This window comes from Ostrea edulis, chromosome 1 (genome assembly GCF_947568905.1).
Source record: "Ostrea edulis chromosome 1, xbOstEdul1.1, whole genome shotgun sequence".
NCBI lineage: Eukaryota > Metazoa > Mollusca > Bivalvia > Ostreida > Ostreidae > Ostrea > Ostrea edulis.
In genome coordinates, this window is record NC_079164.1 from 95681694 (window position 1) to 95705494 (window position 23801).

The window sequence follows — 23801 nt, forward strand, 5'->3', positions numbered from 1 at the left end:
TATCGAATAAGTTGAGATATAAATTCCATATGCAGGTGATAATGGTACATTGCTACTTAAATATGGGAAGCTGACGATGGAGAAGCAGAAATCATAATGAAAATGGACTCATTTATAACAATATGCTGTACAGTGGAAAACGTGCTAATTTATTCACTCCGCCATTAGACAAAATCAGGTTTCCCATTGTAGTGAAGAATCTCACATTTCTAACAATGATTCTTTAATTGAGAGTTGGACACTTTAACTGATTGTAATGCTGTAATCCGTCCTATCAGAACTAGACACACAATCCATCATTCTTCTCTCTCCTAATTATGTGTCGATCCATGTGGACAATGGAAACCGTATTTGCATTGTTGAAAACACCATCATTCATTACAAATCAGTAAAAACTTTGTCCTCGATATTAACCCACCTTTATAGAAATTCCTAATATTTAGATGTCATTTCAGATAAGGAGACAATATATTCGCGGTTGGTCAACATATCAAATGTTTACCTATGCTACTTGGGCAATATGTCGTTGCTCTGAGGCTGATCGCATAATTATACTGCAGCTCTCGACTCCATTCCGCAATTTTACACCTCTGTTAACTTCCATATGGGGAACATTTACTCCAGCATGTTATTCCCTAGCTATTGAGCTTAGCTAAAACACAAGAAAGATAAAATTTGGCTTTGTTATGTTTGCATGTACTGCCACTGTAGATGCAGTTTTTGCTTATTCATACTTTTAAATCTGAAGTATATTTTTGAAATAAAGTTCTTGTCTTGGTGGATCCTCTGAGGTCTAAAAATGGTCTTATTACATAAACATACCCATTACAATAAAGAATAATTCATCAATCACAAAGTTAATCCCCACGGATATGTTTATTTTTCTCAGCATATGATTTTACAGTTGTAACAGGAAGGGAGAAAATGTCAGATGCTCTAACAACTGAGCTATCTGACCACAAGCGACCGAACCCGGCTGACCACTTCATTCCCCCTCCTTAAATTGTCTTCACCTTCTAAGACACACACCTCAGATTCTTTTGCCCCTGGCAGGACTTTCACTTGCAAATCCGTGGTGATCCGGTTTAGAACAGGTCCTCTTTAGGCCACATTTAAAAAAAAACTGTTGGTTTGCCATAACCCGAGGGTCATAAAAAATATTGGGTCGGTCGGTAGGGGTTTTTTGGTTTGGTTTTTTTTGGCTGAAAATATATTGAATATCAAAACTCTGTTTTTATATATTGTGTTCTTTTGATGAATGAACATTGACAATGAATTACTTGCAGAACTGTCAGAAACCTCTCTAAAAAGTGCAGTTTTAACTTCATGGTCTAGTTTGTGCACGTCTCATATACCATTTTGTTATTCTAATATGTTACTTGTTTTGTGGGTGTTTGTTTTCCAGGTCTTGAATATGTCCATTGTTTTTTCAAATGTCTAGAGTCTTGGTTTGCCGTGATTTTACTCTCAATGGCCAATGTAACATGCATTTATTATGCAACTAAAACTTGGTAGCATTGTTGTTGAACGAAAACATTCGTATAAACTCAACATAAATTCATGTTCAATGATGTTGGTCAAACGATTTCTGACCGAAATGCCCGTGAATTACCGAAATGCCCATTAGAACTAACGAAATTCCCCTTTGAATCAATTTTTTAAAGTTAAATTGAAAGATTAGGGATTGATTCAATGAAAGGTGAAGATAACCAAGAGTGATCAATCTCATAACTCTTACAAGCAATACAAAATAAATAGTTTGACAAACACGGACCCCTGAACACACCAGAGTTGGGATCAGGTGTCCAGGAGGAGTAAGCATCCCCTGTCGACCGGTCACACCCGCCGTGAGCCCCATATCCCGATCAGGCAAAAGGAGTTATCCTCAATCAAAATCAGTGTGCCAAGAACGCCTTAACAATCGGTATGAAACACGTCAGTCTGCATTTGACCCAATAATAGGTTGTATTGACGAACTAGATCGTTATAACGACCATATAATTTGTGAAATGCTGACTTTGATCAAGACTGTTGAAACCCCAGCACCATCAATTTGTTTGTCAGTAGCTTACCTCGATTTAAAAACTGATTATACGCAGAAAAAGCTCTTGCATATCGAATCAGTTGAGATATATAAACACCATATGCAGGTGATAATGGAATATTGCTACATAAACATGGGAAGTTGACGATGGTGACGTTGAAATCATCCCGTTTGTCATACAGTTGAGTTGTCAGTTTGCCGTTAATGTCTACTTTCAATAAAATATCTAAGTATGAAGCAGAAGTGGGCGACTCAGTGGTATCTTTTATTTCGAGCTCACAGGATATATCAAATCGACATATGAATGAAGTTATTATTGTTAATAGACAAAACGTCATCGATATATCTAAATGTCGAATTGAAGGCCACAGCAAGGGGTTTTTTCTTCTCATGTAGAAGTTTTTGAATAAATTCAGCTTCATATGAATATAGAAACAAGTCAGCTAAGAAAGGAGCACAATTCGTGCCCATGGGAATTCCAACAGACTGTTGAAAGACCTGATCGCCAAAACTCACGAAGATTTTGTCATTGAGGAACTCTAGCATATTTTTAATTTCAACTTCAGAATACTTGTGCGTGGAATCAGAGTGGTGTTTAACAAAGTAATTTTTTGGATGACTTATCTTGAGATATGAATATTTCCGTTTTCCATGTTTGTTGAAGAAGCAACTGTCTATGATGTCAAAAAGTCTAGTCTTTAATTTATCATGAGGAATGATCGTGTAAAGTGTTGAAAAGTCATAGGTTTTGATGATGTTGATTTGAGAAAACTGAAGCATGGTTTTGAAAAAATTCCTCTTCTGAAAGGGCAGTTGGAGTATAAGTACAATTACCATAAGTGGAGTTAATGCCAAGTTCTTTTGACATACAGTTGTGATAATGAGCCTTACAAACAAAGACAATGTTGTTACAAGCTTTGTCAGCTGGAACCAAAGCATATTCCTCATGTAACTTATCTAATTCTTTTATCACTTCTAGTTTATTAAACACAGAAGGGTAGATGGTACGTAATTTTGTTTAAATATGTCTAATGCGGGATTTTGATGTTCCTCTTATACTTTTAATCCATTCTGACAATGTATCAAGTTCTTCTTTTTCATATTTAGCCCATCGTCTGGCATAATCTTCGACAGAATTTATAATAGAGATGAAGTTCTGTCGCCAATTGAAAGACCGAGGTTCTCTGTATTTAGGACCTTTAAGAATAAGTGATTTGAGGTCCTCATTTTCAACTATATCAACATCACCAGTAATGACAAGTCCAGCTGGACTACATATCTACATCACCAGTAATAACATGTCCAGCTGGACTATATATCAACATCACCAGTAATGACTTGTCCAGCTTGACTATAGTTGAAAGAAGATGAAGAACAAGAACACGTAGGTGGATTAAGTATAAGATGGTCTATATCTAGGCACTGCAAAGTTTGTTTATAATTAAAAAGTTTGGATGCAATAGTGGACTTTTGCGAGAACGATTGACTTTCACAGTCAACGGCTGACTTGGACATTTAAACCTGCGTATGGTATGGAAGCACAATATCGTTAAATTTATGTAATATCGACTTGTTAACATTTATACAGGGAACTTCTATTACCTCGCTATTGAGCTAGATTGGGGGGGGGGGGTGATTTCTCTTGATTACACAAAAGCAAAGGCGGGCGTGTTCAAACCACTTCACGTTACAAAATCGTGGCAGGGTAGTGACTGATGTTTGGTGGGTGACCTGCTTCAGATAGAATATCTCTGGGACTTTGTGTACATGTACGGACGACGGTGGTTGTCGTCGTGAAGGGCGGATGTCTTTGCCGAAGAAGCGCCAAATAATCGGAGAAGATCCATACTAAGCTTCGGAACGAAGCTTTCCCGAGCGTAGGAAGTGTAGCGAATAGTATGTAAGGAATTTCTACTGCTTCGCTAGAGAGCCACATGTAGCGTTTCTAGTGATATGGTAGTATTTCTCTAAGCAACGGTAATCGTGTTCAGATCACTGTACGTTACAATGAAATGTGAAGATAACGAACAGTGATCAATCTCATAACTCCTACAAGCAATACAGAATAGATAGTTGGGCAAACACGGACCTCTGGACACACCAAAGGTGGGATCAGGTGCCTAGGAGGAGTAAGCATCCCCTGTCGACCAGTCACACCCGCCGTGAACCCTATAAGGTTATAGGGAAGATGCTTTAACTTTGATCAATTTTTGCTCCATTCTTAAGGCTCCGGGGGTGCAGGATTGATTGGATATTGTTTAACGTCCCTCTCCAGAATGTTTCACTCATATGGAGATGTCACCACTGCCGGTGAACGGCTGCAAAATTTAGGCCTGTGCTCGGCGCTTATGGCCTTTCAGCAGGAGGAATCTTTATCGTGCCACATCTGCTGTGACACGGGACCTTTTGCGGTCTCGTCCGAAGGACCGCCCAATTTAATCGCCTTCTACGACAAGCAAGGGGTACTGAGGACCTATTCTAACCCGGATCCCCATGGGAGCGGGGGTGCAGGAGGAATATGTGGCGATATTAGGTCACATAGACTTTACTGTTCCAGAAACAGTACGAGTATGGAAATGAACCGGGACAACTCGGTACTCTTTGGACAACTAACATTTCTGTACAATGCATAGGCTCTTCACTTATTCATGTATGTACAGATATGTCACGAAAAGGTTTCCGTATTTTATGCTTGTGTCAAAGTCAGCCGTTGACTGTAAAAGTCAGCCCTTCTCGCAAAAGTCCAGTAGAAGTATATTTGTAGGAAATACTGGGTGTAGACTTGAACTTGAAATAAATTGGAATACAAGACTGAACACTTTTATGACGAAGAATGTTGCATATGTTGACGGCATCTATTCCTTTGTTTGTAAGTTTGATCGGTATGATTAGATGTCATTGTTATACTGGTGTAGTCAATTTTCTCAAGATCAGAGAGAAACGAATCGTGACCAAAATATTCAAAGCTTCTACGTTTTTTGCCACCTAGGCTACACATTTTTTGTTTGAATATCTATTTCACAAGAAACACAGTTATACAGGTATACATCACTAATACCATGGAAGAAATTCAGTACCTTACCACATACGGACGGACTATTTGTAAGTAAAACATCGACCAATTCGGGTTTGGCAATTCTTGTAAAACAAGAGGGTTTTCTTAACTAAATTTGAAAGGTAAAAAATATCGCAGAAATTTACCAGAGGTTTGCATTTGGTATCATCTAAAAGGTCAAAGTTTAAATCACCTAAAATCAAAACCTGCTCAGTGAAGTTAAAATTGTGGGTAAAATTAGCCTCATTCATACATGTAGAAGTTGGTTTATATACGAGGCCTGCTGTTAACAACTCAATACCTATGGTTCTATATGCGGAAATTGAAATAGTTTCTGTTTGCCACCTGCAAGATCCGATTGTAAGTATGCAGCAGAACTTCCGCTCTCCAAAGTGTCTCACTGATGAAATAGTTCTAGGAAACATAGAACGGATACCTTAAAAACAAAAATCACATTTAAATTAAATGTAAATATAAACGTTAAACGTTCGGGGTTTTATTATGTTTTCTTACTTCTTTTGTGCTGGTAGCAAACAACGCTGTAAACTCATTACAATCAGGATATGTAATTTGTTGTGTGTCAATTGCACGATAGATGTCCGTAAAACAGCCATTTTGAAGGCAACGTTGGTTAAAACCAAGTTGAAAAAACCTATTTTCACAGATTCTGACCACAACTTGCGAAAGGGAATTTTTATTATGATATTTTAAAGACACTAAATGGTTTTTCTTTTGAAATTATTTATATAAAATACACTACATTTTATAGTAAATTATTCCGTATATACTGGTAATATAGAACACACATAGTAGTTCCATGTTGGAAATTTTGAATGTAAATATACAAAATTTACATCGAACAGTTTCTGCCATTTATGTGTAGAAGAAAAATTGTGCACTGCAACATTTAACATATCGTGTAAAATTGCATATTTTAAGGTGAACTTAGAACCTGCCCCTTATGTTATTAAGGAGCAGATAAAATATGACTGAAGTTTATTTTTCCTATTAAACCAAAATCCGGTACTTTAACATATACATATGTATAACTGTATCTCAGTATACATGTACATATGACACGACTAACGTTTACGACAGTTTCTGTGTGGGTGTTGCATGTCGTAAAATGCGTAGTTCTCGCACATCCTTATCTAATTATCACTACCTATGTCTGTGTAAGCTTGTGTAAGCGATACAACAAACCCAGAGCGCCATTTTATGTTAATCTAGCTAGAGTAACAAATAACTAGGGAAATATAAATAATTTATTGTTTACTTAAAGGACATGTGACACACACTTCACAACAAATCAGAATTGTGTATGTGATAAAATTCCTGCATAGTTCCCTTAGCTACTTCCATCTGTTTCAAAGTTATTGCCGTAACAATGAGGTGCAACAGTAGATATATAACTGTTTAACAATGAGCATGTGTATAGGTGACAAGACACGTGACCTCAATTTGCATAACTGAAGCCTCCAAGATCGGACACGTTCGATGTGACGTAAGATTTGACTAAAGCTGCAGAGCGGTTGTATCTTTCAACCAAGGAAGATACTAAACTATTTTTATCTATTATCAAAAGTGAACAAATCTTGTTAACTAATTGACGTTATTGGTTTCAGATCCAATGCAGTATACATGATTTAGTAGTCCCCTACCGACGAAGTCGAATGGGACTTTAGGTTTGCGCTCCGTCCGTCTGTCTGTCCGTCAGTCCAGTTTTCCACACTTTTTTCTCTGTTCTTGCAGATATTTATTTGATATTTGGTATGTTGGTTTGGCATAGCAAGTTACATATCAAGTTCGAATTTCGTCTCGGTCCGTTGATTTTTCACTTAGTTATGACCCTTGGACTTAGAAAAATAGCATTAATTATCAGTTTTCCAGGCGTTTTTCGTTGTGCTTGCAGATATTCATTCGATATTTGGTATATTGCTTTGCAATAACAAGTTACAAATCAAGTTCGGATTTGGTCTCGGTCCGTTGATTTTTCATTAAGTTGTGGCCCTTGGACTTAGAAAAATAGCATGGATTGTTAGTTTACATCCACGTTTCTTATCTTTGTAGATTAGAGTACTACAATCATTAAAACTTCTAGCATAGTAATACAACAATATAGCTAAATTATTCACGATCACCTGCATGTCACAATTTATTGACTTGGTTAAAGACTTAAACCTAATCATAAATTTGTCTTTTTTCCTGGTCTAATCTCTACTCGGATAGTAGTTGATTTCCAAACATTCCTATCCTGGTTCCCCGATTTTCCCTTTTACCATAACCTACATAATGAACTTTGAATATTGTTGTGGTACTGTAATTTTTGTAACCGATAGGGGACTATGTATTGTCATGCAATACTCTCAGTATCCTTGTTAATTATTTAAGTTTAGATAATTAGTGTAGCAGAAATTGTGTACTGTGTGGTTTATATTTTTTTTCCAAAAGACAATGTTCGTCAAAATGTATGGATTTATTATTGTTAAAAGAAAAATGTTGTTGTGACAAAGCATAGTGATATTTGTAGTAATCACTTCCTTAAGACATCCTTCCAGATTAGCTGAACCTGGGTACATGCCCTTGCTCAGTTAAAAGTAGATGCAGTGCCTGATGTACCATGTGTAACCAACAGTAAAAGTACAAGTACTAATATTAAGAAAACATAGTCGTCATGTGGGCATACAGAAAAGGAAATGAAAAGCGGTAAGAAATATTTTGATTTTGTGACAAAATGTTCAATCGTTAACAAAAAAGTGAATTTTGATATAGTGTATCAGTATGAGACAGTCCTCGTGCACAGAAAATGTAGTACATGTAGGTGACAGTGCGTTTGTACCTACAGTGTGGAATTGCAAATGGGACGGTAAACGATTAATTCGAGTTCGTAATTGGTGGCATTATTGTCAATTTGAATGGGTTACGACTTACTATATACTGTATACCAAGATATTTGTTATGAAATTCTAAGTCCAATAAATTAGTTTTGAATCTTTTAATGAAACAATTGCGGTCTTAAAGGGTGTGCAGAGCCCAGGGTAAAACTGTTACAATCTTCATAATTTGATCTTTGTATTCAGATAAGAGGTCAAAACTAGATAAAGAATTAATTGTGACGTAAAACCCCCGAACTGATGTCATTTTCTAATGTTCCTGTGAGGATACAGGTTAGAATAGGTCCTCAGTACCCCCTGGTTTGTCAACAAACAAGTTGATGTTACAGGGGTTTCAACAATCTCATTTAAAGTCAGCATTTCGCAAAATCTATGGTCATTATAACGATCTAGTTTGCCAATACAACCTATCATTGGGTCAAATGCTGTCTGACGTTTTTCATACCGATTGCTAGGCCGTTTTTGGTAAACAGATTCTGACTACGGATCACTCCGTTTACCTGGCCAAGATATAGGGCTCACGGTGGGTGTGACCGGCCGACAGGGGATGCTTACTCACGGTGGGTGTTTCTATATTTCACTGTAACTGGAGTCAGCTTATGGACGACCGATAGCACTATCTATCTTGTCTGAGAAAGCCATTGTAGATTGACACAGTACATGATGGGGATACACGGTGCAGGAACTTCCTCGTGCAACGTCTTCGACAGTTTCCTGGTGCCGAAATCTGATATAGCCTGCTATCATAAACTTGGATCCTTCAACTTTCAATTTCATTGTACATTTTGTAAATAAATTGTTGTTAAGTTAGATATTTGTGTTGTCCTTGATTGGCATAATTCATCCATTGACTACAGTCAAACCCAACACAATCAGGGCGTAAGTGTGACACGAAATTTAGAGAAAGTTCAGTCGAATCTACTCATAGGTAAACTGTAGGTAAGAAAAAGATGTAGACTATGGCTTGACAATTGAAGACCTGATCCCACCTCTGGCATGACCATGGGTCTTCTTAATTTTGTATTCCTTATGGCAGTTACGAGTTTCAGTACTGTTCCTTATTTCCACTTTTTCATAAGTTTTAACTAAGATCCTTTGTAACAAAATGAAATAAACAATCCCCGGATACAATGCAAAAGATGAGTCATACAATGCTAAATAAAAATTGTTACATTAGAAATGAAAAATCATACAATCCAAATGAAAAAGTATACAGTGCAAATGACAATTATACAATGCAAATGAATATTTACAATACAAAAGATTTATTTTACCGATACCACTGAAAAATGATATGATACCAAGATATTGCAACGTTTGTCATTAAATACAGCGGACCCAGTATAGGACGGTCGACAGTAATATAGAAGTCAGTTTTATCATCGATTCATGAATATCCCAGGAAGTACTTAGAACTATTTGGACGAAATTTGATGACAATCTAGATGTTTTTTGCATGTCCGAAGCTACATAATACGATATAAAATGCCTTTATTTACAGGGTACCTACACATTCGGAGGTCCTCCGATGGTCCCCAGAAACTGATATACCTGTAACTGTTGTATTATACCGATACACACACTACATAACATTTCTGAAAATAGTATAGCTTTGTGTATTACTGTATTAAAGCTGAATGTTGGATCAATTTGATCTTGCCGATTTGATATAGCATTTTTACACCTATGTAGAGGTGAAAAGTCGTGTAATATTATACATTTCTTGCATGATAGTGAGGGAGATATGAAGATTTAATCACACAAGAAAAAAATCATATTCCTCGAGGGCAACGCCTTCTTGGGTGAATAAATCTTCATATCTCCCAAACATTCATGCAATAAATTGTTTATTATACCGAAAACAAAGCAAGACCACAAAATTGCATCTGAGATTGGAGTACTATACATGTGCATTGTACATGTATGTAGCTGAGATCACTCTAACAGTAGCACCGAGCTGTCAACGTATTAGAAGGTACAAACAGCGAAATACAGTGATAGGATAACCAGTTTTTGTATTTCCATTCTCATTGAATGCTGATTTACTTGCTTGTTTTTATATCAACCCAGATCAGGCGATTTTTTTTTACTGTGTATCAGAGACTCGAATATTTTGTGCCTTACCAACTCACTCGAACTTATTGTGACGTCACAATACATTTCGTCGTCTTTGACGTTGAATTTGTGGAAAAATTATGTACGAGGCTGTCCAAGGGATGAAATATGATAGGGAGATATGATATCTGAGAGGGAGATATGAAGTTTGGTCATCCCAGACACGTGGCCGTCTAGACCAATCAGATTACGCGTTGCATAGAATTCTCATATTGAGGTATAATGATAGATTGATTGATTGTATCTTGCTTAACGTCCCTCTCGAGAATTTTTCACTCATATGGAGACGTCATCAATACCGGTGAAGGGCTTCAAATTTAAGCTTATGGTCGGCGCTTACGGTTATTGAGCAGTGAGGGTTCTTTTGCGTGCCACACGTACTGTGGCACGGGCCATCCGTTTTTTAAGGTCACCTCCGAGGACCCGTGACATTCACATCTTACGCCGAGCGTTTGGTGATGGAACTGTCACTACCTATTTTAACGACTTAGGTCCGTCGCGGCCGGGATTCGAACCCCGACGTTCCGCATGCGGGGCGAACGCTCTACCTCTAGATCACCGCGGCGGTTGTGTGATATTAGAAAAGCCCGATTACCGAAAGTGTTTAACGCTTAAAATCGAGGGAATGGATTATTATATAACTGGGAATTACCAGAAATTAGATAAAACAGTTCAACAGATGCTGTTTACTCCTCCTAGGCACCTGATCCCACCTTTGGTATATCCAGAGAACTGCGCTTGCCCCTCTCTTCATTTTGAATTCTTTATATCAGATTTATGTGCTTGATCATTGTTAGTAATCTTCTCATACATTTAAATTGAATAATGTGATGATTTTAAACAATCAGCTGCAAGTGTTACCGTTGATATACTTCTGTATAGTGCAAAATCAGTAAAAGTATGATAAATAGCGCTAAACATTCAATTGTTTGATCAAAATGTAACTAATTTTGTGTTGCACAATTTACATTATTGTAGTTATGGTTTTACATTTGAAAGTATATCCTGAAATATCCTGTTTGAGAATGTCCATATCTATACTGACATTTAGCATGATGTCACTCCTACTCCTTTACCCGTATCCATTTAAGAGTTATCATTCCTAAACCCATTGTTCAATCGCCCATCATGTCCGAATATTTCGGTCTATGTTTGGGTAACAAATTTCGGCTGTTACTGCTGGACTCTCTCTTTCTTTGTTGGTGTGAATTTTTCTAGTTATTATCAGAAATCGTTTTTTCTTTTAAACGTGGAAATATTTTGCGGCAGTTCAGAGTGTATTGTACATGCTGCGAGTACAGTATGGTAGACGGCTCGTATAAGGACCGCAAATTCTGCGGCAGAGAGTCGTGTTTAGATGACCACGGCGAGTGTCGTTCTTCTTCAGAATCGAAGACGTGTAAGGTTTGTAAGACGTGGTCTAAAGAAAAATTGGTTTCTGTATCTATTCAGAAATATTTCTTGCAAGACTCCTGTCACCATGTCTTGACCACCAACGAGCGATGCGGATAACTTTGTTTCACTTTCAAAATGTTGAATATTTCATGGGAACACATGATGTGTCCACTGTTGCATCTTCACAAGTCAAGGGTGATTGATTCGTTACCTAGTGCAAGGTAAAGAATCAATAACCCTTGACTTGTGAAGATGCCACTGTTGAAGAACGAACTCGCTGAAAACAATCGATAAAGAATCACCACATTACAACCTATCATTGGATCAAATGTGATCTGACTTGTTTCATACCAATTGTTAGGCCGTTCTCGGCACACTGATTTTGACTTCTAGTAATTCCGTTTACCTGATCAAGATATAGGGCTCACGGCGGGTGTGACCGGTCGACAGGGGATGCTTACTCCTTCAGGCACCTGATCCTATCTCTGGTGTGTCCAGGGGTCCGTCTTTGCCCAACCATCTATTTTGTATTGCTTATACAAATATTCTGATCTTTGGGCGAATTTGGCTCCAGTTTTTGGCACCTAGTTTTCCTTTTATCTCTTACAAGTTTATTTTCATTTCGAATTTCCAAAATGTCGGCTTGAGCATCACTGAAGATATATTATTTGTTGAAATGTGCATTTGGTGCATCAAATTGGTACCGTATAAGTTTTACATTATGACCCCTGGGTCAAGGCCTCTGCTGGTGGACTGTTAGTCCCCGAGGGTCTCTACAGCCCAGTAGCTAAGTATTTCGTTACTAGCTTGAAAATACGGATGTATATTTAATTGATGGGATAAAATTTAGAAATTCATTTCAAAATTAAGGATTATTTCCCTCATGCATAGCTCTGATCCTTGGACGAATTTGGCTCCAGTTTTTGGCACCTAGTTTTCCTTTTAGATCTTACAAGTTTATTTTCATTTCGAATTTCCAAAATTTCGGCTTGAGCATCACTGAAGAGACATTATTTGTCCAAATGCGCATCTAGTGCATCAAAATTGGTACTGTATAAGTTTTAACGACCCTTGTTCGTTATCTTCACCTTTCATGCATCAGAGAAGGACTGGAGTGCTTATTTACATGTCCATTAGATAACATGGCAATGAAATGCTCCTCGGCAATCTCATTATATTTATTACGGAAATATTCTGATCTAGTGACCAGTCATCCAAAAAGTACTTCGTTAAAAACCACTCTAATCCCATGCACAGGTACTCTAAAGTTGAAAAACAAATATGCTGGAATTCTTCATCGACAATACCTTCGTAGTATTTTATGAACAGGTCTTCAAATAGTCTGATGGAATTCCCATGGACACAGAATGTGCTCCTTTGTTAAAATAAAATGTTTGTTTTTTTATTTTTGCTATTTTCATCGATACCGTGGAATTAAAACTGCAGTTAATGCGTAAAACCTCGCCATATTATTTAAATGGGTAGAAAAGGCATGACTTTAGAACTGGCTGAAAACCGATTTAGTCATAAATCCTTGATAAAAGTATAGACGAAATTATTACAGCGATATTCTGCAATCATCATTTGCTCACTCCTTGTCATATGTGGTTGTCATAATTCTCCACCATGTTGCCAACAACAGAAACTTTGTCATTCCAGGAACTTGAGATATTTATTTCCATACAGTGAATACTATATATATATCTGCAAATTCATTCATAATAACGAAGAAATGGAATTATATTCAACAATCTTCAATGTTAAGATTATAATATCAACAATTACTATATATATTAACAGATAAGTTTATTGATATTTTCACGGATAAATTCCACGAGCACTACTGCTCAGTGTATCCTGGGGGATAATTGATAACATAGCCATCAGGACATTTTGGGGTCTTGCAGCATTTCCCTGGGGCGGGAGGGTTCAGTGTGCAGACTGCTGGTAGTTGCCAATCAACACATCTGAAAATATATGTCTCAAATTTTACCAACAATTTTCAAAATGTTTTAACAAAAGGTCATATCGGTCACCTGAATATTAGAAAAACATTCTTGTTCTGCAAATCTCCTACATTCTAATATTCAGCAATAGTATAAGACAAGATGTCTTCTGAGAAAATTAAATGCCCCCTAAAGTGCATATACGGATGAAAGACTTCACATGATATAATAGATATCCCTGATCATGATATAGGGCTCACGGCGGGTGTGACCGGTCAACAGGGGATGCTTACTCCTCCTAGGCACCTGATCCCACATCTGGTGTGTCCAGGGGTCCGTGTTTGCCCAACTATCTATTTTGTATTGCTTGTAGGAGTTATGAGATTGCTCACTGTTCGTTATCTTCACCTTGCATATGCAACATTATCCTGATATGACTAATTTGGACCCATCCTAGAGTCAAAATCCTGTGATTGCTAAATTCACAATTTTGGTACATCCTTTTTTTTCTTATTTCTTTATTGCTTTTCCTAAATATACACTTAGTTTTTATATCGCACCAGTAAACTTAAAGATGCCTCTCAAATGATAAAGAAAACAATTACTATAATAATTTGGCCCCAGTCTGGAACTAAAACCCTAACACCTGGGTTCATGAAATGTAAAATATTGGTAAAAGACTCCTTCTAAATATTTATTTAGTTACAATATAGCATCAATAGACATAAAGGACATATTCTGTAAATGTTTTACATATATGTCCTACATATACCATGCTTGCTCATGCCCTGCTCTACATGATTATTTAACTTTTCTTGCAGATGTGCATTTGTAGAATATTTTTGAATATTGGTCAATGAATGGTAGTTTTTACCCCGCCGCTAAGGCGCGAAAACCTTGCAAATTATAACTTGATCCAAAGATGCCACATACCAAATGTTAAAAAACGGAGTGCTAGTTATCAAATTAAAATATTCAATTGTTTAATACACTTTTACTCACTGACCATTTTGGCCCAATCCTGAACCCAAAACCCCCTACCCCAGGGATAATGAAATTTACAATCAAAGAAAGACTGCCTGCTCCATCTAACTATCTAAATATAAATATCCATATAGTTTCAATTCAGTATCGATAGCATTAAAGAAATTATCAATTAAATATATTATAAATATCAAAACACCCTTTTCATCATTCCGAAAAGCAAAAAAAAAAAAAAAATCCAAAAAAAAATTAAAAAAACAACACAAAAATCATATAAAATAATTGAGAGTTTATATCACTCTTCTGACGGTGCGAAGCAGTGCTGCTTTAACCTGCCATTAAGAAAGTTAGCTCCTGAGCTAATGAGTACAACTGCAGAGGATGCTACAACTAAGTATTTACTGGTTCAATACTGATCCCATTGGTGCAAACATATTACACATCTATTACATTACCCTATCCAGTAGAAATTTTTTTTTGTCAATTAAAATTTTGAAAGTGTTTGGCAGGGACTATATTTTGTGGCAGAAGGATAAATTAATCAAAACGTTCTAAATCTGCACGATATTAAACTTTCTGTTTCATACAATATATCTTCCATTTTTGTATTCCAATATGTGTATTTCAGTTTTAAAATTTATTACACAAGTAGTTGAGACTTGAAACTAGTTCAAATGTTGTAATTTATTAAATTTGGTTGATATATTTTCCAAACAGAAAACTCACTCGAAAAATTTCGTATAAAAATTCGGTATTTTCGCCAATAATTTCAAAATTTGATCTTTAATCCCTACTTTTTTTGGTTACATTTTAAATTTAAGATAAGACCTTGAAAATTGTGTGAAATTTTAGAAATTGACATTACTCCTGATATGTCTTTTTAAACTCTCAAATTTGATATCATTAAGTTTTTCGTATATTGAGTGCAAAAAGGTCATTATTTATTTCCATTCCTTGTTGTTTTTTTATCTGTAACGGTAGAAAACATGATAATGTATCTATTTCATGTAATGATTGATTTGTGTTGCATATGTTGTGTTGACATCAACAGACAAATCAAGTTTGATTGAATAAATCCTGAGTCAATTTTAAGTGCAAAAAGGTCATGTTCAGAACACTGTAGCTCAATAACAAACATTGCGACCCCTTTTTTCTTTTCGATTTCCTACCAGGTAATTTTCCTTCAATGTGGAAATCAAAAATAGTCTTCTCAAAAAATTGACATAACTCCAAATCTCAGATGGAAACCTCTTTAAATAAAATGTTTGTGTAATAAATCACCCTTTCCCAGTATTTCATATATTCTGAAATCATTCGTAAAGCAACTGCGATTTTAAGTTGAAATAAACGAATGCCTTTATGACTACTGTACGATAATCATCATGAAATTGAATATCTGGTGTTGACAGGACTTCATATCATAATTTTGAACAAAAAGGAACTCTTACTTATTCTGGCATGTGTAGTAGCCTCTCGAAGCATCTGCGCATGTGCATGTGTATTTACATCCATCATCGAATTTTTGTCCCTGTTGATACACAGTTCCTTTGAAGAGACAGCCCTGTCCAGTTCCTTAGATTAATAATAAGACTATTTAGAAAAGATTGAACATGTACAAATGGAATTGAAGACAAGCACTTTAGACGACTCGTGTGCTGGGACTGTCCATTTGTACTACTAATTCTGCGAAGGATTAACATATAATTGATAGTATCAATAAGCAAGAAAAATATCTTCTGTAATAAGACTTGAATGAAGTCGTCTTTCATAGAGAAACAGTGCAAACCAAATGTTCTGGAATGAATTCTCATTCTTTATCTTCGGTTCTTGTATTTTATATGTGTAGACATGAAATACAAGTCATTGACAAACCTAGCAGATAATAGCAAGATCATGTAATACCCAGCTTCAAATAATAAGCCAAACAAACACTTTTCAAACACAGCTCAATTGAGTCAATCGCATTATCGTTCGCCCTTTTCCGTCTACTTGAGAAAAAACCTGGTATTTCTCTAGACCATAGAATACAACGATTTTCAAGGTGAAAATGTGTGTCAAAAACGAAGCGATCTCTAGCATATTATCAACTACACGGGAAAATGTGAATGAAGGAATTTTTACTTGCTGTATTTTTTATACTAGATATCTTAGCATGGTCTGTTTTATATAAAGTACATATAATTTTAGTGGAATGGAAGGTGAAGATGATAAACAGTGATCAATCTCATTACTCCTATAAGCAATACAAATATATAGTTGTGTAAACACGGACCCCTGGATACACCAGAGGTTGGATCAGGTGCTTAGGAGGAGTAAGCATCCCCTGTCGACCGGTCACACACGTCGTGAGCCCTATATCCTCATCAGGTAAACAGAGTTATCCTCAGTCAAAATCAGTGTGCCAACAATAGTCTAACAATTGGTATGAAACATGTCAGACTGCATTTGACCCAATGATAGGTTGTATTGACGAACTAGATCGTTATAACGACCATAAAATTTGTGAAATACTGAATTTAATCGAGACTGTTGAAACCCCTGTACCATCAACTTGTTTGTCAGTAGCTTGTCTCGATTTAAAATCTGACGATACGCAGAACAAACTCTTGCGTATCGATTCAATTGAGATATATAAACACCATATGCAGGTGATAATGGAGTATTGCTACATAAACACGGGAAGTTGACGATGGAGAAGCTGAAATCACCCCGTTTGTCATAAAGTTGAATTTTCAGTTTGCCGTTAATGTCTACTTTCAAGAGAATATCTAAGCATGAAGCAGAAGTGGATGACTTAGTGGTATCTTTTATCTAGAGATCACAGGGATATATCGAATCGACATATGAATGAAAGTTATTATTGTTAATAGACAAAACATCGTCTATATATCTAAATGTCGAATTGAAGGCCAAAGCAAGAGATTTTTTTTCTCACTGTAGAAGTTTTTCAATAAATTCTGCTTCATAATACGTTTAATCAGAGAAATATCTGCTTCAATGTTGCACATATGATATCATACGTAAACAAGAAATGGTGAATTTCAAAAATTGTGTTAACTTTGCTATTAGAGAAAGACATGGAATGCATATCTTAGAGACGACTGTCAAATTAATATCAAGACATAAAATAATCATTAGCATTTCTCTAATTTTCCAGGTATCTCGGTATAGGTTTCTTCGAGGTCGTCCAGAAAATGTGTAAACTGCAGGTGACACCATTTTCCTTGTCATATGACACAAACTAGTTCCAATATGGTTACATACATGTATTACATCTGAGGTTTTACCTCGACTAGATGGAAAAAAGCCGAGCGATGTTTTGAGTGGTATATATGTACCTGAGATGGTTCCAGATCCTGATCCCGATCCTGTTCCTGATCCTGTTCCTGTGATAGTTCCTGATCCTGTTCCTGTTCCTGTTCCTCCAGTACATTGTGGCTGCGCACAGCACTGTCCACTAGGTTTGACGAGGACACACCCTTGTGGAAGGTTAGTATACTGAGGACATCTGTTTTAAAATCAAAATATTTCTTGAATATGAATGTGCTGTAATACACTACATCAATGATAGACTGCATAAAGACATATCTTTATCCCTCCCTCTCCCTTACACACACTTACAGAGCCCTGCAAACATAGTAACCACGAGATGCATCGGAACAAGTGCAGTTATATTCACAGCCGTCATTCCACTGTTCTCCTTGTTGGTACAGCTGTCCCTTGTACAAACATCCACCTCCTACAAAGATTGGCATAAAATAAAAAAGACTCTCGGTGGAGCATAGGGCTGCAACAACAGCCCCCGGGGGTAAGTTTGGGCCACAATAGGGGACCAAAGTTTTACATGGGAAATTGGTAATAAATAGAAACAAGAGGCCCATGGGCCACATCGCTCACCTGAGTCACCTTGGTCCATATCAGAAGATTTTCCATATCTATTTGCATGTAAAACCGTAGTCCCTATTATGGCCCCAAACCTACCCCTGGAGGCCATGGTTTTTGCAAACTTGAATCTACACTATGTCAGAAAGCTTTCATGTAAATGTGAACTTCTTTGGCCCAATGGTTCTTGAGAAGAAGATTTTTAAAGATTTTTCCTATATATTTGTATGTAAAACTTTGATCCCCTATTGTGGCCCCATCCTACCCCAGGGGGCCATGATTTTAACAAACCTGAATCTGCACTATATCAGGAAGCTTTCATATAAATCTCAGCTTTTCTGGCTTAGTGGTTCTGGGAAGAAGATTTTTAAAGATTTTTCCTATATATTTGTATGTAAAACTTTGACCCCCTATTGTGGCCCCATCCGACTCCCGGGGGCCATGATCTTAACAATTTATAATCTGCACTATATCAGGAAGCTTTCATATAAATCTCAGCTTTTCTGGCTCAGTGGTTCTTGAGAAGAAGATTTTTAAAAAATTTTCCTATAAATTTGTATGTAAAACTTTGATGCCCCCCTTGAGGCCCCATCCAATCCCCGGGGTCCATGAGTTTAACAAACTTGAATCTGCACTATATCAACAACAACAAAAAAACGAAAAAAACACAAACAACAACAAAAAAACTTTGACCCCCTATTGTTGCCCCATCCGATCCCCGGGGGCCATGATTTTAACAATTTAGAATCTGTACTATATCAGGAAGCTTTCATATAAATCTCAGCTTTTCTGGCTCAGTGGTTCTTGGGAAGAAGATTTTTAAAGATTTTTCCTATATATTTGTATGTAAAATTTTGAACCCCTATTGTGGCCCCATCCGACCCCCAGGGGCCATGATTTTAACAATTTAGAATCTGCACTATGTCAGAAAGTTTTCATGTAAAAATCAGCTTTTCTGGCTTAGTGGTTCTTGAGAAGAAGATTTTTAAAGATTTTTCCTATATATTTGTATGTAAAATTTTGAACCCCTATTGTGGCCCCATCCGACCCCCAGGGGCCATGATTTTAACAATTTAGAATCTGCACTATGTCAGAAAGTTTTTATGTAAAAATCAGCTTTTCTGGCTTAGTGGTTCTTGAGAAGAAGATTTTTAAAGATTTTTCCTATATATTTGTATGTAAAACTTTGATCCCCTATTGTGGCCCCATCCAACCCCAGGGGCCCATGATTTGAACAAACTTGAATCTGCATTATGTCAGGAAGCTTTCATGTAAATCTCAGCTTTTCTGGCTTAGTGGTTCTTGAGAAGAAGATTTTTAAAGTTTTTCCCTATATATTTGTATGTAAAACTTTGATCCCCCTTTGTGGCCCCATCCTACCACCGGGGGCCATGATTTGAACAAACTTGAATCTGCAATATGTCAGGAAGCTTTCAGGTAAATTTCAGCTCTTCTGGCCCAGTGGTTCTTGAGAAGAAGATTTTTAAATGACCCCACCCTATTTTTGCATTTTTGTGATTATCTCCCCTTTGAAAGGGACATGGCCGTTCATTTGAACAAAATTGAAAGCCCTTCACCCAAGGATGCTTTTGGCGAAGTTAGGTTGAAATTGGCCCAGTGGTTCTGGAGAAAAGTTTACGGACAGACGGACAGACAGACAGACGGACGCCGGACAAAATGTGATCAGAATAGCTCACTTGAACCTTCGGTTCAGGTGAGCTAAAAAATCATTGCATTATGATTTAGACAAGTAAGAAAGACACTACAATTTAATCGACCATGACTGCGGGAAAACGTGAAGAGAACAAACAGAGACAAATTCCATAAATCTTATAAAGAATACAAAGTTAACATAAGACCAAACACGGTCCCCTAGACATACAAGAGGGGAGATCTGGTGCGTAGGAGGAGTAAGCATCCTCTGTCGATCGGTCAAAGCCGCTGTGAGCCCGATATCATGATCTGGTAAACGGTGTAATCCGTAATCAAATCAGTATGTAAAATGGCCTTACAATTCTAAACACGTCAAACATCATTCGACCCAGTGATACTTTGTATTGGCAAATTAGATCGTTATACAACTCTACAATTTGCGAAATGCTGACTTTAAACGAGACTGTTGAAACCTGTAACATACACTTTAGTTATTAATCTGGGCCGCGTTTTACAAAAAAACTTACGACCGACTTTACATATTGGAAATTTTCAGTTTATTGGAAGATCATTCACCCCAAATGCAAAATATTTTTTCAAACAAAATATTGAAAATTAAGCCTCAGAAAAGTTTTACTTCATTCACTCAAAGTAACAACAGTGTAATGCCATTAAAGTATTGCGACTATGTCGTAAGTTGTTCTGTAAAACGGGCTCTAGTAGCCTGCCTCAATACGCAGAACATGCTCTCGCTTATTGAATAAGTTCGGTCGACAGGGGATGCTTACTCCTTCTAGGCACCTAAGGGGCCCATGTTTGCCAACTCTTTATTTCGTATTTCTTATAGGAGTTTTCAGATTGATCACTGTTCGTTATCTTCGCCTTTCATAAACACCAGATGCAGATGATATCGAAATATTTCTACACCAATATGGAAAATGGTCAATGGAATAGCTGAAGTCATTCCGTTTGTCATAAAGTTGTATGGTTAGTTTGCCATTAACATCTATGTTCAATAAAATGTCCAAATATGAAGCAGATATGGAAGACTTTGTGGTGTATTATATTTGGAGTTTACTGAGATATATGAAATCGACATATAAATTAAAATGAGTAATTGATAAAATGTCCTCGATATTTGTAATTGTCGAATTGAAGGACACAGCAAGAGATTTTTTTCTGATGTAGTTAAGATTTTGGAATAAAATCTGCCGCATAAGAATGCAAAAACAGATCAGCTAATATCATAACGCAGTTTTTACCCATAGGAATTCCAACAGACTGTTGAAAGATCTTATCACCAAAGACTACATAAATATTGTCAACAAGGAATTCCAACTTATTTTTAATATTAACTTCAGGGTATTTGTGCGTAGAATCAAAGTGTTCTTTAACAAAGTATTGTTTTGAATGACTGAGTACGAGGTATGAAAGGTGAAGATTACGTTCAGTGATCAATCTCACAACTTCCACAAGGAATACAAAATAGAGAGTTGGGCAAACATGGACCCCTAAATATCGTGAATATTTCCGTGTTATTCTATCTGAAGTTACCTAAAGTACATGTAAACAATTGATATTATCAACATTTACTCACTCCGTACTAGCCAATGTTTTAGTCAAGAATCACTTTCTAAAGAAATAAGTTCAAATAAAATCGAATTTTGAAAAGAAGTGTTCACATTGGCGATCCAGTTATAAATGAGTGTAGCTGCTGAACTCTCAGGCGCACAGTAAACGATAACACATTTCATCTGCCATTTCATTATGTGCTAACAACATCTGCACGAGATGCCTGATTACGATTAAGCAAGCTGAAGCAACTATGTGTGTAATTCATACCGTTTCCTGTAAATGAACTGCCTGGTATAGAGGTCACAACTCCTACTCCTGAAATGCCACCTTGAGTTCCGGTTCCAGAACCACCTGTACCGGTTCCTGTTCCACTTATACCACCCGTATTTCCGGTAACGATTATGGTGCCATTGGGCCCTTTGTTTAAGAAAAAGAATAATTCTCACTTCTTAACACATAGGAATAAGATAATAGGATATTCTATTCTATGACTGGTTTTTGTTTTCCATCTGTATTACTTTGTAGACTTACCACAGAATCCGCAGTAAGCTGGACAGTTCTTTACAGCCCAGGATATGTAAGGTTCTACACAAGATGATTTGGTGAACTCAACACAGTTACTAATAGTGTCTCGACAGGCTCCTGTAAATCAAAACAATCACGAGACAATATCAATCAGTTTGTTCATCAGATTCAGCATAGAAAGAGTTTCCACTATAACGACATTCTATTTAAAATTTATAAATAAACATCCATTCTATTTTGTTATTCTAAACTTTTACCTGATCCTGATCCTGATCCTGTTCCAGAGGTCCCGCCTCCGGTTCCTAGATAATGAAATAGTAAAGCATATAATAGCAATATTCACTCTGTGTTATGTTACAAAGTTACGTAAATGATAAGTTACCACCCGTGTTTGTGGAACGTCGTATCATTTTTTTTGGTGGTACATATCATGCGTCATTAGTTACTAACACTTTAGTACAACAAACATGATTACATAATAATACAACTATATGTTCATATTTACTGCATGTATTCTTGCTGAAACGAACATGCAATTCATCTTGAGCTTTTATCTATGATGATAAGTTAGCATCAAATTTACATATAGTAACTAAATGTACACTTGTTAACGTCTTATTTTAAATACAACTAAATGTTTTGCACTAACGGTGGAAAATGTGGGGTAAAACTTTACAAGTTAACCAGCAAACAATTCAACATACAAAATAAATGCATTTTCAACTTTGATTCGATTATATCTTATTAAAACTTTACATAATTATCTTTGTTTTCTATCAAATCGTAAAATCAAATAGAAAACTATGTATGCAAAATCGTAAAGATAAATCCAGATTGAAAATATTTTTGAAATACTGAATGGGTAACTCCGCTCTAAATTTAGAACGATTGTTCGAATAAAAGTTGGAAGATACAAATATCCCGAATGTGTATTTTCTATTGCCTCACCAGATATAATTGTCGGTGCCACTGACCCGCCTGAGGAAATATGAAAGGCAAAACATCAAGCGTTATTGACAACACACAATCTAGAATATGCCCATACCCCCTGCTTGGCCATTGTTTGAAAAAGTAGAGATGTAAAATCGATTCCAGTATTAAAAAAAACGGGCAATATCGTTTGATGACTATTACTTACATACTGTATCTCGATGTTGTAACAAACATTGTTGCGTATGCAATTTTGTTTGGCATTTATTTTAATTGTTACTGAATAATCATGTCGATTGTAAAGAGTAAGCTAAATGAAAAAAAAGTTGACAACTATCAGTTCAGAGCTGCATTCTAAACCATTCCTTCTAACCTGAAAGTTGTCAGCCTCGCGATCCAAGTTTAAAATCCAATTATAAATGCCAGAATAAATAGAAACGGAAATATTTTATCATAAAATGTTATCCTTTGCATCGTAAAAATTATTTTATAATTGTATAAAGAATGAAACTATCGAAGATATCGCTTTTATCGTGTTATGTAACTACAGAAAGACCAGCTGTACGTGATCCGCATTGCTTTATCCCTATATCAAACTATAAATTCCTATTGTGGCACCACCCTTGGGACCATGGTGTAACGAAATTTGAATCGACGTTAAATGAAGATGGTTACATGTTAATTTGAGGAACTGCACCCATGTGATTCTTGAGAATTCTTTACTGATTCAATAAAATGTGTTCTTTGGTTTCTTAAACGGAAGATGAAGGTCGCAAACACTAAAGGTCGAAAACATTGAAGGT

At 36.5% G+C, this 23801-nt stretch overlaps 1 protein-coding gene across 1 annotated transcript in view; it reads right to left on the reverse strand.

The window, feature by feature from the left end:
* Positions 1-13159: 13159 nt before the first annotated feature.
* LOC125672652 (uncharacterized) overlaps positions 13160-23801 on the reverse strand; it is an 86995-nt gene continuing 76353 nt past the window's right edge. Inside the window, 7 exon segments of the mRNA XM_048908845.2 lie at positions 13160-13470; positions 15882-16005; positions 17772-17941; positions 18055-18172; positions 21811-21960; positions 22075-22185; positions 22326-22370. Coding sequence (XP_048764802.2) covers positions 13344-13470; positions 15882-16005; positions 17772-17941; positions 18055-18172; positions 21811-21960; positions 22075-22185; positions 22326-22370 — 845 coding nt within the window. The 3' untranslated portion in view covers positions 13160-13343.